Source organism: Pelophylax lessonae (assembly GCF_965119305.1).
Source record: "Pelophylax lessonae genome assembly, chromosome: 8".
NCBI lineage: Eukaryota > Metazoa > Chordata > Amphibia > Anura > Ranidae > Pelophylax > Pelophylax lessonae.
Genome location: NC_138775.1, coordinates 168,566,029 through 168,584,495, shown reverse-complemented (window position 1 = coordinate 168,584,495; position 18,467 = coordinate 168,566,029). Strand labels below are relative to the sequence as shown.

Below are 18,467 nucleotides of genomic sequence, written 5' to 3'. Positions count from 1 at the left end.
GCTGGACACCAATGGGGATCCTGGATTCCCCTTTTCTTCTGATCAGACAAGTTTCTACAGCCTTCTCTATGGGTAGCATACTGAAACATAATTTTTACATCTGGCGGACTAAATTTAGAATTTACCAGACCTATAGTTTACATCTCAATTGAATTAAAACTTCAAACTGATATTACGTTAAGCTCTGTACTTTTATTGTACAATTTCAACTATACAAAAGCTATTTACAAATAAAGTTATAATACATTTGTGCTATATGCCTCATCATGCCCTGTAAAATAACAAAATTAGCTTAAAATATATTTAAAAAATTCCAGTTCCAGTGAAACGGGTTCAGATGGGCAAACCAAAGGTTGACATGACCAACTGGATGGCTTGCAAAGGGTCCACAATCTCCCTCATATTATCTTTTCTTAGCACCCAGTCAGGCTTGATTCTGGAAGGAGAAGAATGAAAACATTTAGTCACCATGTAAGTAGAACAAAACAGATTATTCTAGATACTTTGCTGCGTTTTATCCAAAAATTCCTGGAACACTCAAATCAGGATCATTTTGGACTGTGCTCCTCTTTGAGATCTGAATTGCTAGGACATGGAAAAATCTCCATGTTTAGCTCTGCCTCACAAAAGAGAACGGACTACGTTACCATATATCAAAGTAAATAAAGTGCAGGCTCTTCACTTTCTAAACAAATTCTTGTGGCAAAATCACATTAACTCCACAAAGTGAATTTGCATACTGTATATCTGAAAAAAGAAATTGTACACATATATATGTGAATCAGTAAAGTATACAGTCCAGTGCAAAATTCCTTAAAAAAAAAGTATAAGTGCCAATTGTGTATCTGCTTATCCTCTTCAGCCCTTAGCATGCATCCACCACCATGTGATATATAAAATGCATACTCATCAAAAGATCAGTGATCTCTTTTTAGGGAGGTCAGGAAGCACTTAATCTGGTAAACCACCCAGTATCAATTCTAGTTGCTATATACATTTTTTTAAGTTAAATTCCTTGGATTATTTAAGCCTTCAGATCTGAACAGTGTGTATGAGCAAATTACAGGTAGTCCACAAATCACAGTTAACCACTTGACGTCTGCTCACATTGCTGCTACTACAGCAATGTGGCTCGTTATCGTCCAGCGACGTAGACCTACGTCGCTGGACTCCTCCCCCTGTAGGTGGCGCTCGCGCGCTGCCGGAGGCGCGCTCCCGCTGTTTTCAGTCACAGCGGGAGTCGGGCCAGGGGAGGAGCGGCGGCGATCGCCGCTGCTCTTCCCCGATCGTCGGGGAATCGAGTGTGGAGATCTCCGGAATGACAGGCGGGGACAGATCGCATGGTTCAGCATAGCTGAACATGCGATCTGTCCCTCACTCACTCAGTCACCTCCCCCCACACACGTTAGTAAGCACCAGGCATACATTAACCCCTCCTTCTCCAATAAAATTAACCCCTTCCCTGCCAGTATAATTTTTACAGTAACAGTGCATATATATAGCACTGATTACTGCAGTAATGTCACTGGTACCCCCAAAAGTGTCAAAAATGTCAGTTAAGGGTCCGATCTGTCCGCCGCAATGTCACAGTCCCGCAAAAAAAAAAAAAAATTATAATCGCAGATCGCCGCCATTACCCGTCAAAATACGCTTATTGTGATTTTTTTTTTTTACCAAACATAGGTAGCAGAAAACAATTGGCCAGAAATTTAAAAAAAATTTGATTTTTACATTTTTTTGGGGGGAATTTCATATAAAAAAAAAAGTTAAAAATATTGTTATTTTTTCAAAATAAATGCTCTTTTTTTGTATATAGCGCAAAAAAGTACAAAATCGCACAGGTGATCAAATACCACCAAAAGAAAAACGGAATTTTTGTAAAATCTTACCTGTAAAATTCCTTTCTCTGAGTCCTCCGACAGTCGCCGCCTCTTCATATTCGTCACATATGGGGTATTAGACTTTGCTCCGAAGGAGTAGCTAGGCAACAGAATATGTTAACATTAAAGCTTTTAACATATCCCACCCTCAAGGGGTGGTCCCCTCAGTCAATACCCTCCTACTTCCTGCAACCATATCTCAGTTTCAGTGGAATAGCAGTAGAGTATACAACCAAACCCCAAAAGAGGGGCGGGGGCGACGACTGTCGGAGGACTCAGAGAAAGGAATTTTACAGGTAAGATTTTACAAAAATTCCGTTTTCTCTTACGTCCTCCGACAGTCGCCGCCTCTTCATATTCGTCACATATGGGGACGTCCCAAAGCAGTGCAAACATGAGGGGTGGGAAACGCATCCGCGCCGAAAGGCAACGCAGTCTCCGCATCAAAGAAAGGAACCTTACCAAAGGAAGGAAACCAGCTGGGCTACAGGAAAAATAATTGCTTAACAGGAGCAACAACCCAGGAAAAGACAAATAACCAGGGGATAAAAAACTTATCCCAACAGCCAGAGGTCCCCAACAAGGGACCCTAGGGAATTGCCGCACTAAGAACCTTGCGGCCAAAGGAAGCATCCGCCGATGCCTGAACATCTACTTTGTAGAATTTTGTGAAAGTGTGCACGGTCGACCAGGTCGCCGCCTTACACACCTGGGCTACAGAAGCCCCATGACGACAGGCCCAAGACGTACTCAGAGATCTAGTAGAGTGCGCCTTCACAGGCACAGGGGGAACCTTCCCCTGCAAAGCATAGGCCTGTTCAATGGTCTGCCTGATCCATTTGGCGATGGTAGAGGCCGACGCCGCCATGCCCTTCCGAGGACCCTCTGGAAGAAAAAACAAGGAGTCCGTCTTTCGAAAAGACTCAGTCGATTTAAGGTAAACCCTTATCGCCCGAACAACATCCAAAGAATGTAGTCTCACCTCCTTTGGATGTTTAGGTTTCGCGCACAGCGAAGGCAAGACAATATCTTCATTAAGATGGAATTCCGAAACTCACTTCGGAAGAAAAGAAGGATTAGGTCGCAAGACCACCTTATCCAAATGAACAACCAGATACGGAGACTTGCAGGACAAAGCCGCCAGCTCCGACACTCTGCGAGCCGAAGTGATCGCAACCAAAAAGGCGACCTTTTTGGACAACATAGACAACGAGATCTCCCTGATCTGTTCAAAAGGAGCACGTTGTAACACAGATAGAACGAGATTCAAGTCCCAAGGGGGCAGAGGATCCCTCCTAGGAGGAACCAGATGCTGCACTCCCTGAACAAAAGTGCCAACCAAGGAGTTGGAAGCCACGGGACGTTGAAACAGAACGGCCAGCGCAGACACCTGACCCTTTATCGTAGCCAGCGCCAAACGCTGATCGACACCCGTTTGAAGGAAGGACAGCACTCGGGAAACCGAGTACGTGCGGGGTGAAAACCCCCTGGACTCACACCAGGCAAAATAGGCCTTCCAAGTACGGTAATAAACCTTCCCCGAGGAAGACTTCCTCGCGTTGATCAAGGTATGAACGACCTCTGGGGAGAGATCCTTCTCCTTCAGGACCTCGGTCTCAACAGCCAGGCCGTCAAAGCCAGCGACTGTAAAGCAGGATGGAATATCGGGCCCTGAGACAGGAGATCGTCTCGAAGAGGCAGACGCCACGGGGCGTCGACCGCCAGATTCACGAGGTCTGCGTACCAGGACCGGCGAGGCCAGTCCGGTGCCACAAGAATCACCGTGGTGCGTTCCGAGTGTAACCTGCGAAGGAACCTGGACAGCAACTGAATCGGTGGAAACGCGTACACCAGCTTGTACTGATGCCACGGGGCCACTAACGCGTCCGAAGCGTCTGCCCGAGGGTCGCGCGTCCTTGCCACGAACCTCCTCACCTTGTTGTTGAGACGAGACGCGAACAGGTCCACATCTGGAAGACCCCACTTCGCGCACAACATCTGGAAGACAGCCGGGTGGAGAGACCATTCCCCCTGATCCAGGGTCTGGCGACTCAGATAGTCCGCCTGCCAGTTCTCCACCCCTGGAATGTGAACCGCCGTTATCGCCGGGACACGAGTCTCGGCCCAAGACAGAATGTCAGCCACTTCTCGAGCCGCTCGGGCACTCCTGGTGCCCCCTTGGTGGTTGATGTAGGCCACCGCCGTGGCATTGTCCGTCTGCACCCGAACCGGGCAGCCCTGCAGCCGGTCCGTCCAGCGATGAAGACAGAGTTTGATCGCACGCAATTCCAGAATGTTGATCGGAAGGGAGGACTCCCCCTCCGACCAAGTCCCCTGGGCGGACAGAACGCCCAGAACACCACCCCAGCCTGACAGGCTGGCATCCGTGGTGATTACCGTCCACGAGATAGGACGAAACGACTTGCCCCCGGACACCATCGGGGACTGGAGCCACCACAGAAGGTCTCTTCTGGTGCGATGACTCAACGAGATTTGAAGATCCAGAGATTGAGGTCGCCCGTCCCACATGGACAGGATCTCCGCTTGGAGACCCCGCGTGTGAAACTGGGCGAAGGGAATCGCCTCGAAGGCCGAGACCAGCAATCCCAGACATCTCATGCACGTCCGCAGAGACGAGTGCGGAACGTCCCTGAGGGACCTGACTTCCTCCTGAAGAGTTCTGAGTTTGTCTTCCGGCAGGAAGACCTTCGCCTGCACCGAGTCCAGAATCATTCCCAGGTAGGGAAGACGAACCGACGGACTCAGTGTCGACTTTGGAAAATTTATCGTCCAACCAAACTCCTGCAGAGTTTGCATCGTGACAGACAGGTCCTTCTCCAGACCCTGGCTGGTCACAGACCGAACCAGAATGTCGTCCAGATACCCCAGGACAGAAATGCCCTGGGCCCTCAATAATGCCAGAACTGGTGCAAGCACCTTGGTGAAGACCCGCGGAGCCGAGGCGAGACCAAAAGGCAACGCCACGAACTGGTAGTGATCCTCCGCAATGGCGAATCGAAGGTACCTCTGGTGACCCTCGAAAATGGGGATGTGAAGATACGCATCCTTCAAATCGATGGAGGCCATGAATTCCCCCGGAACCAGGGCAGCCACCACCGACCGCAGGGATTCCATGCGGAACTTGCGAACCCGCACAGAGCGGTTCAGAGCCTTCAAGTCCAGAATTGGACGAACCTTGCCCTCCTTTCTGGGCACGGTGAACAGATTGGAATAAAACCCCCGAAATCTGTCCCGATGAGGCACCGGAACCACCACTCCCTGAGCCCTCAGGTCCCGCACCGCCAGGTGCAGGTCCCGTAAACGCTCCGGAGACAGTTGAAGATTTAAGGGAAAAAATCTGCTCTCCGGCCGAGAGAGAAACTCGATCTTGTAACCAGATCGAACGATCTCCTGAACCCATCTGTCCCGCACGCGGGCCAACCAGGGTTGAAGAAAACCGAGCAAGCGTCCCCCCACCCCAAAACTGGGTGAGGGCACCCCTTCAGGCCGCACTGTTATGGGTTTGCCCTTGTAGTGCGACCGAAAGGCACGAAAGGACCCCTGAGGGGGCCGAAAATTAGCATGCTTCTTCCCAGAAGCCCCCTTAGCCTTGGGGAAATGGGGCAAGAGAGTGCTCTTACCTCCGGTGATCCCCTTAATCAACACATCCAAGGACTCCCCAAAAAGGCGAGACCCATCATAAGGCAGATTGGCTAAGGTCTTACGTGAAGATTGGTCCACCGACCAACATTTTAACCAAACCAGACGGCGAGACAACACCGCCACGCTGTGCACACGTGCAGCCAACGGGACTAGGTCCAAGTCCGCATCACACAGATACATGACACCCTGGTGGATTTGATCCACCATATCCAGGGTCGCCGGCGAGGCCGAATCGGCCACTAGGACGCGCCTAAGCATCTGCGTCCAACTTGCGACAGCCTGGGCCGCCATGAGAGAGGCAAACAGAGCCTTAAGCATAGAACCCGTAACAGAATAAGTATGACGGGCAAGAGACTCCAATCTCCTATCCGTGGCATCACGGAACACAGGGGAATCCTCTGCAGGAATCGCAGTGGATTTGTTTAAAACCGCAATTGCGTGATCCACCGGGGGTGGCACACACCACCTTTCATCAGTGGAAGGCGAGAAAGGATAACGCAGCTTGAACCTACTTGGTACAGCAAAAGGTTTGCGTAGATTGCGCCATTGTTCTTTAACAGCGCGCTGAAAATCATCATTGCAGGGAAAAACCTGCGGCGTCCTGCGTTTTCTCTGCGTCCCATAAGCCGCCAAGGCAGCGGGGGGACACACTTCATCCTGCAAACGCAGCGTTTGTTTTATGTAAGCAATCAATTCATCCATGATTGCAAGCTCTTCAGGCGAGCCAGGGGGAGAATTATCAACCCCTTCAACTTCAGCCTCCACCTCGGACCCCACTAGATCCAGGGAGGAGCGGGACCCCGATAAGGAGGCCCCCGCCATAACAGCCCCATCACCTTCACCCTCAGAATCAGAGGAAAGAGAAACTCTGGGTCTCTTAGTAGATTGAGCAGCCACCAGCATCTGCACCTGAGCAGCAAGGCCAGCCACAATAGTGGCTAAATCCCCCCCTGGGGGGGAAACAGCGGTCCCCTGGCTTTCCACCAAGGCGGTAGGAAATTTGCCCTCCTGAGAATCCATTGCCCCTATAACAAATGCCGGATAATAAAGGGTTAACTGCCCCTTTAACAAGCGCGGCGAGCGCAGCCCACCGCACTACACACAAGCACAATGAGACCCCCACAGGGACAATAAAACTGACACAGGCAATGGATAAGAAGGATATAACCTGAGGAGACCCTCGCCGCTGCTGCTGCCTCGATCGGTGTATCCTGGAGAAGAGGAAGTGATGCGGCCAGGGCGCTCTATTAAAGCCTATGGGAGGCTACAAGAAAATGGCCGCCATGCATGTAGAACATGCGGCCGGAGCGAGTGTAGGCAAAATGGCGCCGTTTGGCGCCGAAACCGCCGCTCCACAGTACAGTAATGCACACATGTTATCCATGTATAAAAAAACATGTTAGATCGCCGCAGCGATCGCTGTATAGTGCCCAAACATGCCACAAAACATGCCCCACAGCACACAGCTTCTCACACTGACAAGGCTGACACACACAGTGTCACACAGCTCCCCCCCCCCCCTTGCAGCCCACAGCATGCAGCCGAGTGATAGGGAGACAAACAGTGAGAACAGAGGCAGGTTACACAGTCCCAGACTGACACCCCCCCAGACAGACAGGTCCCCACATGGATACACTTACCTCACAATAGCGTGGGGGACCCGCACAGGCGAACAAGCCGCTGCACAGAGGCAGGGAGAGTCGCATACAAGACGCACAGAATGGGGGTTAAGAAACCGCACAGCGTCCAGTGAGGTAGCCACCTCACCAATCATCCCTGCACCGAACAGGGATGGGTCGTTCACTGTGCCAGGAGCGTTACCTGACTGAACGCTCGATGGCAGGCTGGGAAGCCACTGACCCACGACCTGCGACCAGGGGGATCAGCCCGAGACCCAGCCCGCATGATCCTCTTCATCCGAAGAACTAACTAATGCTGACAAAAAGAACAGCTAAGTAAAGGTAGAGAGAAAACTCAAACAAAAAATCAAAAAAGAAGAAAGAGTCTGGGGCACAAAGCCCCAGCACAGAGAGAGCCAGCCACTCCTGACAAGCTAGACATTGAAACTGAGATATGGTTGCAGGAAGTAGGAGGGTATTGACTGAGGGTGGGATATGTTAAAAGCTTTAATGTTAACATATTCTGTTGCCTAGCTACTCCTTCGGAGCAAAGTCTAATACCCCATATGTGACGAATATGAAGAGGCGGCGACTGTCGGAGGACGTAAGAGAAAGCTCTGTTTGTGGGAAAAAAAGGACGTCAATTTTGTTTGGTGTCGCACGACCGCGCAATTGTCAGTTAAAGTCGCACAGCGCCGAATCGCAAAAAGTGGCCTGGACGCAAGACAGCAAAATCCTCCGGTGTTAAAGTGGTTAAACCGATGACTCCTGATTAGTGAAACGCATTGAGATGGGACTTGCCATCCCTTCCAGTGCAGGCTTCCGTCTCTAGGAATGCATGCCAGCTCTGGCAAACGGATTGGTGCAGCAGTTCCCTGGCAAGAACGCTGTTCATGCTACTGCCAGCATCCGAGGCATTTTTAAATGTGAGTAGTGACTGTTTTTATCGTTTGATGGACCCGGAGTTGCAATAAAAAATACTACACTATATACAGGTCTTTATCATTAGCTATATCCTCATAAGTAACCTCAAAAAATGACTTAAAAGGACGAATCTACAGCATATGTGAAAGACCTAATACTGGGTGATTTACCAGACTAAGGGCTTCCTGACCTCCCTAAAAAGAGGTCATTGATCTTTTGTGAGTGCACATTTTGTATGTGACATGGTGGCGGATGCATGCTAAGGGCTGAAGATGATAAGAAGATACACAATAGGCACCTATATTTGGTGTTGGGATAACCAATATTCGACTTTAATAGGGATTTTGCACTGGACTGTATACTTTACAGATTCATGTATATACGTGCACAATTTCTATTGTGAGCCATGTGTCAGATATATGCAAATTTACTTTGGTCTGAAGTGAATGGGATTTTGTCACAATAATCTGTTCAAAAAGTGACGCGCCTGCACTTTAAACAAAGTATAAAGTAAATAAAGGGATTATGCCCATCTTAAAAAGGGACAGCTAGACTATTGTTCATCACAGTGGTATTGATATTGGAGGTGTGCACCCTTTACCATTCATTCTGTAGTTACCATATACCAACTGACAGTAAATTGTTCATTATATTGTAAAATCTGACTAAGCTGTGTAGCCATACTGACAGTTTTTACTAACCACTTTCTGCGAATCGAGGTACTTGGACGTTGGCTCGAAGAAATGGTTGTACCGGGATGATGCCTGCAGCTGCTGTTTTTTTTAGAGCCGGCAGTCAGCTTTCAGAAGGTAACAGCTAATGCGGCTTGGGGGCCGTTATCCCAGCGAGCAGAAGACGTCCCACTCTCCCGCAACTCTGCCCGGGGTCTCCTGTCCCACCAAGAGACCAGAGCAACCAGCCGGCACGTCCGCCAGATGGTTGGAGTCCCGAACAAAGCCAGATTTGGCTTTGATCAGGTCTCTGATGTATTAACCTGGAAGCGGCGTCTAACAGCGCCAAACTTAAAAAACTGTCAGTATTCAAAAATGTCAATTTCAGCATTTTGAATACTTTGAAGTGCAGTGGAGGGGTCTGGGGTCTTTTAGATCCCCAATCCCTCCATAAAGAGGGATGTTTACATTCCTTGTGACAGCAATAAAAGTGATCACATTTTTTTTTTTTTTTAAATAACAGTGCCAAGAATAAAAAATGTAATAAAATAAATAGGACATTTTTTTTTTTTAAAGCGCCAACTGTCCCCTTGAGCATGCGCACGAAAGAAAAACGCATATGCAAGTCACGCCCACAAATGAAAACGGTGTTCAAACCACACGTGAGGTATCGCCTCGATCGCCAGAACGAGAGCAATAATTAAAAAAAAAAAAAAAACTTCTCTAACTCTAAACTGGTAACTGTTGAAATTTTTTAAAGCGTCGCCTATGGAGATTTTTTAAGTATCGTAGTTTGTCGCCATTCCACGTGTATGCGCAATTTTAAACCGTAACATGTTAGGTATCCATTTACTTGGCATGACATCTTTCACAGTATACAAAAAAAATTGGGCTAACTTTACGGTTTAGTTATTTTTATAAAGCAGAGAAATGTATTTTTCCCAAAAAATTGCATTTGAAAGACTGCTGTACAAATACTGCGTGACAAAAATCATTGCAAAGACCACCATTTTATTCTCCAGAGTCTTTGCTATATATTTATATAATGTTTGGGGGCTCTAAGTAATTTCTAGCTAAAAATACTGATTTTAACTTGTAAACGTGTCAGAAATAGGCTTGGTCCTTAAGTGGTTAAGGGTCAGGTAACACCACATGCAGTCCAGTGGGGTTCAGTATAAGTAGGTTATATGGTTTTGAATGGCATAGTTCACACCAGTGCTTGTAGTTCCAGAAAAAAAAAAAAAAAGTAGAACATGATGCATTTTTCCTGCACCGGACTGGAACGCTGTAAAACACTTTAACCACTTAAGCCCCGGAAGATTTTACCCCCATTCCGACCAGGGGGTATTTTGCGATTCGGCACTGCGTGAATTTAACGCACAATTGCGCGGTCGTGCGACGCTGTACCTAAACGAATTTGACGTCCTTTTTTTCCCACAAACAGAGCTTTCTTTTGGTGGTATTTGATCACCTGTGCGATTTTTTGATCACGCGCTATAAACAAAAAAAAGCGTCAATTTTGCAAAAATAGCAATATTTTTCACATTTTTTTATATGAAATTCCCCCAAAAAAAAATGTAAAAATCAAAATTTTTAAAAATTTTCGGCCAATTTGTTTTATGCTACCTATGTTTGGTAAAAAAAAAAATCGCAAAAAGCGTATTTTGATTGGTTTGCGCAAAAGTTATCGCGTTTACTAACAAAGGGAAAGATTTTTGTCATTTTTGTTGTTTTTTTTTTTAACGCGTAATGGCGGCGATCTGCGATTTTTTTTGCGGTACTGCGACATTGCGGCGGACAGATCGGACCCTTGACTGACATTTTTGACACTTTTGGGGTTACCAGTGACATTTCTACAGTAATCAGTGCTATACATATGCACCGTTACTGTAAAAATACACTGGTAGTGAAGGGGTTAACTTTATTTGGAAGGGAGGGGCTGTGTGTGTCCCTAGGGGCGTGGTTTCTACTGTGATTGGCTGTGGCTCTAGCTGTAAGGACACTGATCAACGGATCTACATACCAGATCCGTTTTATCAGTGTCTTTGCAGCGAGGAGAATGACAGGCAGTTTGTTTACACAAGCTGCCTGACATTCTCCCTCTCCCCCGCCGATCGCCGAGTGGCCGGCGGACATCGGGTCCGCTGGTCACACGCGCGGGGGGGTCCGTGACCACGCGGGAGCGCGCCTCCGGGGGCGCGCGCTCGCTCCCTAGACCCTCACAAGCAAGCAACGTAGCCCTACGTTAGTTTGCCTGTGAGGGGCTGACCGCCGACGTAGATAGTCGTGCGGCGGTCGGCAAGTGGTTAAAAAAAACACGAATGCACGGAATGCACCAAAAAGGCACTGGAACACACATGTCCTTGTTTAAGATGAAAGAAAAAATAGGGGGAAAAATGCACTGGACTGCATCAAAAATGCACTGGAACGCACCAAAAAATGAGCATGCAGAAAAGCATCTGGAACGCATCCGGACTGCGTTTCTATGGTGTGAACTGGCCCTAAAGACAAACAGCCAACTTTCTTTTAGACCTCTAATATGCATTTGGTATTTTCCTAAAGTAAAATAGCAGATTAATTACATCAGTGCAGAATACCAGCCTTCATATACAATTAGAGTTTGTACCTTGAAACAATTCTTGTATGGAATGGTGTGGATTGGAAAGATGTGTTGACATGAACTCGAGAATTATTCATGAGCTGTTTGCTGACATTCCTTGCTGTATCCATTTTGTGCTTCCGTGATATCAGGATATATATGCTGGAGATCCGATTCATAGCTTTAGGAATAGTGTGAATTTCCTATGGAGAAGAAACACTTCCGTTTTAAACCACCTCAAAACGCAAACCCAGAAAAAGCGGATTAATGTAACAATACAATAACTCAAAAAGCAAGAAATTAAATAAATACAACATAGCCGACAACCTCTGAACCATTGGGGGCCAATCACAGCAGCATTTTGCTTTGTTATGGGGTGTTTTTAATGCACAAAACCATTCATCACTATGGCAGCCAGAATGAAAAATGTGGATGACAAATGATGGAATATGGCTATTACACATAAAGCACCCTACAGCCTATACAGTCTATAGCTAGTAGAATGCAGCATTTAAGAGTAAGATTTCAAACATTATTATTCTAGACAAAGCTTGTGCTTTTCACTTTTGTCTGTTACTTGCTTTTCCTAGCCAGTTGAAAGTTTACATAGTCTTTTTTTTTTTTGGAAAGAAAAGCGAAAATTTAAATCCAATGCATCTATAGAGATATCTTTTCACTTGCTGTTATGTTATGTTGCGGTGCTTCCTCCAAAGTGAGGGAAATCCCAGGTTGTCACCAGAATTAGCATCCCCATTGGAAGATTTTCGTCACACAATGAGATTATCGGACGAATGATCGTCAGTTTTTTTTTTTTTTTTTTGCATGCTGGTCTCATATCGAAAATGAAGAGTTTACTAAAGTGACAAAAATTCTGATACGACAGAAAAAAAAATTCAGAAGTGATGTTATGTATTGTATTTGTATTTTCGAATGATAACTGTACAGATTAAATGAAAATCATCCAAAAAAAATAGGATTTTGACTTACCATAAAATCCCTCTCTCTTATATTCATTGACAGACACAGCTCCTGATCTTCTTGACCATTGGGTTATACTGCCCCCTACAGGAGTAGGACACTAGGCAGGAAAAGCTTGACTACGCCTATGGGCAGTCCCAGTGGGTATACTCCCACTCTCAGCTATAGGCACTCAGTTTTGTTACAAGCTGTGTCAGAAGAAAGCCAACTCCACAGAGGGGTGGGTGCTGTGTCCGTCAATGAACATCAGAGAAATGGATTTTATGGCAAGTCAAAAATCCCATTTTCTCTTTTGTTCATTGACAGACACAGCTCCTTATCTTCTTGAACATTGGGACGTCCCAAAGCAGTGTCAAACATGAGGGGTGGGAACAGCAAGAAAAAAATTCCCAAGGCTAAATTGTAGCCAACCAGGCAACATGGAGCTCACCTGAGAAAAACAATACACCCTCAAAGAGGACCAGGTCCTCGAAACAGCAGCCTACAAAAACTTGCAGCCAAAAGAAGCATCCGCAAACGCCAACACATCCACCTTATAAAACTTTGTGAAAGTGTGCAAAGACGACCAGGTGGCCCCCTTACAAGGCTGCAACACTGACGTCTGATGACGGAAGTTCCAGGAGGCACTAAGTGCCCGAGATAGAGTGCGCCTAAACAGGGAAAGGAGGAACAGGACCCCTAATTGAATAGGCCTGAATCACCGTCTGTCTGATTCATCTGGAAATGGTCGCAGCAGAAGCGGCAAACCCTTTCCGAGGTCCATCCATGAGTACAAACAGTGAGTCAGACTTCCTAAAAGACTCCGTAGCTGCTAGGTACACCCCGATTGCCCAAACCACATCCAGGGAATGCAAGGCAATTTCCTTAAAGAGGTTGTAAACTCAGTTAAATCCTTTTTTTTTTTTTTTTACAAGATGAAAGAAACACATAATGAGCTAGTATGCATCGCATACTAGCTCATTATGAAATACTTACCTTAGAACGAGCCCCCGCCGTGCCGTCCGCTCACCTCTATGACGGGCGACATGACCAGTCGCCAGTCTTCCGGGATCGCGGCATCCAGCCATCTGATTGGCCGGAGCCGCGGTGACGTCACTCCCGCGGGAGCCGACAGTCACGGCACGGGTCTCTGAAGAAACGGCACCAGCAGTACATGTTTAGGAGATATTTACAGTACCTATAGGTAAGCCTTATCATAGGCTTACCTATAGGTAAAAGTGTCAGAGGAGGGTTTACTTCCTCTTTAAGATGTTTAGGCCTGGGACATAGGAAAAACAAACACATTGTCTTCATTCAAATGGAAATCAGATACAACCTTTGGAATGGACGACGGACAGGGACGAAGAACCACCTTTTCTCAGTGAACCACCAGGTAAGGTGAAAGACAAGACAATGCCGCCATCTCTGAAACCACGCATGCAGCAGTAATAGCCACCAAAAAGGCCACCTTCTTGAACAATGTAAGCAGAGGAACCTCCCGAATATTTTCGAAGGGAGGTTTCTGGAGAACTGACAACCAAATTGAGGTCCCACGGCGGCAATGGAGACCGCACTGGAGGAGCCAAGTGTCAAACTCCCTTGGAGGAAAAGAGAAAACCCCAAAAGACTCACACCACGCAATGTATTTCTTCCAAGTACAAGGGTAGGTCTTCCTAGGTGGTAGAATTTATAGCCTTTAACAGTGTAGGAATCACCGATTCAGACAAACCTCTATCCTTGCTTTCAACAACCAAGCCAATAAAGCCAGCAACTGTAAAGCAGGATGGAAGATTGACCCTTGGGACAGGAGACCTTTCCTGAGAGGAAGTCTCCAAGGAGTATCGGCGACCAGCCATACCAAGACCGGCGAGGCCAGTCCGGAGCCACTAGAATGCGTCTGTGGCGTCAGCCAGAGGATCCCGAGACCATGCCACAAACCTCTGGAACCTTCTTAGTATGTGTACAGCAGAGAGGTCTGGAACGAAATCAGTCTGCCCCACCTTAGAATGCCAGCTTGACATTGACCACGGCCGAGGCAATATCCGATTGAATTCGTACTGGACACGCCTGAAGACGAATTGTCCGAAGATCCAGACAAAGTCTAAACGCTTAGAGTTCCAATACATTTACCAGTTCTGAGCACAATTTGTGCTGAGGATGCCTCCGCACCCCAACAGGCTGGCACCTGTGGTGACAACCGTCCAGTACAGGAGGAGAAAGGATTTTCCCTGTCGAAGTCCCGGGAAAACGAAAGCTACCTCTAGAGACCCTGGATTCTTGTCCCATTTCACCAGAATCTCTTTTCCAGAGATCTTGTGTGGAACTATGCAAACAGAACCGCCTCAAGGGTAGACACCATCAGGCCCAGAACCCACATGCAAGCCCAGAGGGATGACCGTCTTGTTGGACAACAGAAGCTGAATTGCCTCCTGCAATGTCTGGAATTTTTCCAGAGAAGAAACACTCTGGCTGGAGGCCGAGTCCAGAGTCAGACCCAGATAGTCCAGTTTTGTGGACGGAACCAGAGCAGACTTCTGAAGGTTCAGAATCCAACTGAACTCCCTCAGAGTTAGCAGAGTAATCTCCAAGTTGTCCATCAGAGCAGTTGGAGGCTCCGCTCGCAGAAGAACATCCAGGTACCCCAGTACCCCGATCCCCCGCTGACGCAACAATGCTAGCACCGGGGCCAACAAAACACTTTTGTGAAGACCCGAGGAACGGAGGTGAGACCAAAGGGTACCCGCACAAACTAACAATGCTCCTCTCCCAGGGGAAAGCGGAGGAAGCGCTGAAGACTGGCACATATTGGAATGTGAAGGTAGGATTCCTTGATGTCGACAGAAGAGAGAAAGTCCCCCTGATGTAGGGACGCCACTACCGTGGAACTTTTGCACAAAGCAGTTTAGCGCCCTGAGGTCCAGAATTGGAGGTACCTTGCCTTCCTTCCTGGTAAAGTTTAAGAGGTTTGAGTAGATCCCCTGAGAAAGTTCATGAATTCGGAACTGGAACAATCATTCCTTGAAGTAACAAGTCTTGCACTGCCCCAAAGAGACCCTGTAAGCGATCTGGGGACAAGTGCAGGTTGGAAGGAAAGAACCTTTCCGGAGGATAAGACCGAAACTCAATCTTGTAGTCGGACCGAATGACTTTGTGGACCCACTTGTCCTGTACCAGGGAGGCCCACGGATCAGGAAATCCAGCGAAGACGTCCCCCCAGATACAGGTGAGGGCACACCTTCATACAGAGGAAGCCTTGTCCCCAAGTCTAGAAGAGCCCGCTCTAGGCTTGCCAGACAAGGTCCTCTTGGAACCTCGGGTGGAGGCCCTGAGGGGCTTTGACCCCCTGTCTTGAGACCCTGAGGGACGAAAAAAAAACCTCTTCTGAGCTGAGGAGAATGGCCACATCTGTGCGGGGCTCCCTGCCCCTGGTAGCCTGAAGAAGAAGAGTACTCTTCCCTCCTGTGAGAATGATGTCATTCAAGGAAGCTCCAATAAGATAAGGCCTTCTTGGAAGTCTGGTCCGCAGACCAGCAGTTCAGCCAGATAATACGCCAAAGGACCACTGCTGATACAGACAGCATAGAATCAAAAGAGCTGCATCCAAAGAGGCATCACAGATAAACTGTAGCCCCTGGACCAACTGACTTGCCAGCTCAGCAAAGGCAGGGGAAAGTTGTTTTCCATCCAGGTGCAGGCGTAAAAGTTTAGTCCACTAGTCAGAGTTTGCGACACCAGGGCAATAGGAAAATCAGACACAATCAGTGCATCCACCAGCGCCATTTCATGCATGCTAGAGCACTCAGGGTGCGTGGACGCAGACTCAGTAGGGGTGACTTGCGTCCATGGCGGCCAAAACAGATACAGGATCTGATGAGACAGGGGAGGGTGGAGGGCGCTTTATACTAAGCTCACACAGAAAACAATCAGGGGAGGGTTGCCGACTGAGATCACGCAAAGGGGGTGCCCACGAAAGGACCACCTACTGGACCCCACAAAAAAACAAGAGGGTCACCCTCCAAACCCATCTATAGAGCATAAAAGGAATAAGCCCCCTTAAAGGGGGCTGCCCGCCGTGACGCGTAGGCAGGGTGCCCTGATGGTCCCACAGCGCTAAAAAGGGGCACGTGCCCTACACAATAATGGCAGCATGGCTGCCATCAAAAAATAAACCGCCCCCACAGCGCCTCGCCTTCCAAGGGAGACGCCAAGCTGGCTGCATGGCCTAGTAGGCCGCAAGCCACGGCCCAAATTTTGAGCGGGGGGCTTCAGCTAACCTCACTGGGGCCACCCCCCAACGGAGGCACCTGACTCGGCCGCATTGGCCTTGTAGGCTGCAACCTACATTTTTTTGCACGAATTCTAGCCAGGCAGATGCCCAAAAGAAGAGCGGGGGCTTCAGCTAACCTCACTGGGGCCGCCCCCCAACAGAGGCGCCCTACTAGGCCATGGCCTAAATTTTCGTGGACGCCCAGCCGCTTGGGCGCGAGCCCCAGCGGAGCCAAGCACCCAGTTGCAGAGAAGGGGAGGGCGGATGCCCAAACAGAGGGTAGTGGCCTCAGCCACCCTCACTGGGGCCGCCCCACATAGCTCCCGACCAGTAGGCCGCAAAGCCGTGGCCTAAATTGTTGGCCGGATCCGGCCGCTTGAGGCGTGGACCCGCAGAGGATAAACCATCCACTCCCCCAGCCCAACAACTGCAGCAGGGAGCCCAGAGGACATCCCTGTCCTAGTCACCAACCCCCAGGGTGGCAAGGAACCCTGCTCAACCCCGCGTTGTTCACCAGGAAAAACCCACAGTGACCACCAAAATTTTAGAGGGGCTGGGGGCAGGAGGGGAACCAGGAGGTCCCATCGCCCCAGGTAGGGGGCCACGTTTTCCCCAAAAAACCCTCCAGGAGAAGAGGGGAGACAGCTACTTACCATACCAGGAACAGGGTGGGCACCTCTCCTGACAGATTACCGCTCCATCGGAATAGGGGGGGTGCTGTCGGCCAGGAGTAACGCTGCAACTCAGGCGAGGCCAGGTCGTATGCGCCCTCGCGAGATGTTTAACTCGCAGGCCAGCCCCCGTCCAGTGGGGCTATGTCGCGGCTGACCTAGCATGGAGCTGAGGACTGCGTGCGCTGGCCAGACTGGAGGGACCCTCTGGATCTATATTATCCAGTCCGTCACCCAGTCAGGCAGTTGATTGTAGAGTCTCTCAGGAACCAAATACTGTAACAAAGATAGGGAAAAAGTTGTATTTGAAAGGAAAAAAAAAAAATTGCCAGAACCACTGGGTGCTTATAGCTGAGAGTGGGAGTATACCCCCTGGGACTGCCCCAAAAGGCGTAGTCAAGATTTTTCTGCCTAGTGTCTTACTCCTGTAGGGGGCAGTATAACCCAATGGTCAAGAACATAAGGAGCAATGTCCGTCAATGAAAAAAAGAGACATTTTTTTTTAGGGTTCGTTCCTTTGGATAACATCGGATGAACTGTCATGGTCAGCTCTTGAAAACTGTGTGCTAATGTTCAGATTATCGTATGATCAATTTGAAAGCGGTATTTTTCTTCCAATTTTCTGATCATGTGTACTAGGCATGATACTAGTGAGGCTAAAAAGATCAGATTCAACTTTGGCTGTGTTCACGCTTATCAGAGGAGGCCAAGTCAGCAAATTTTCCTAAATCATGTTTGTTCACTGATGTTTTAAACAACTGATTAGGGTGAAGTCAAAAGATAAGCGAATACAAACACACAAACAGGCACACACACCAAAAGTGGAGATTCCTACCTTAGCTTTGTGGGGATCCAGGCCAAAGATGGCCAAGAGACAACAGGTCTTGGTAAATATACTTCCCCCCTTCTCTGGTACTTTGTCTCCAGGCTTTTCTCTGTAGATCTGCATCAAGTCTAGAAGAACTTCAACAGAATCCTCTACCTCATACACAGCAGACACGGTCTTCTCATACTACAATTGAATATAGAAAAACTGAGTGTGAGAAAGATGTAGCTATACTTAAAGTTAAACTCAGTGGAAAGTGAAAACCCTCCCTTTTAGTGGGGCTGCCCCTATACTGTCGGTCCAATGCTGCATCTGTCCCCCAGCGCCTCTAACACTGAAAAACCGAGCGATCGAACACTGCCAATCACTCAGTTCTCAGCTCCATTAGCA

At 48.2% G+C, this 18,467-nt stretch overlaps 1 protein-coding gene across 1 annotated transcript in view; it reads right to left on the bottom strand.

Moving 5' to 3' along the window:
- Window positions 1–284: 284 nt before the first annotated feature.
- The window catches only part of ASPM (assembly factor for spindle microtubules), a 147,933-nt gene continuing 129,750 nt past the window's right edge, over window positions 285–18,467 (bottom strand). Inside the window, exons 24-26 of the mRNA XM_082266196.1 lie at window positions 18,087–18,263; window positions 11,384–11,559; window positions 285–436 (exon numbers count right to left, since the gene is read on the bottom strand). Coding sequence (XP_082122322.1) covers window positions 334–436; window positions 11,384–11,559; window positions 18,087–18,263 — 456 coding nt within the window. The 3' untranslated portion in view covers window positions 285–333. The remainder of the gene's footprint in view (window positions 437–11,383; window positions 11,560–18,086; window positions 18,264–18,467) is intronic.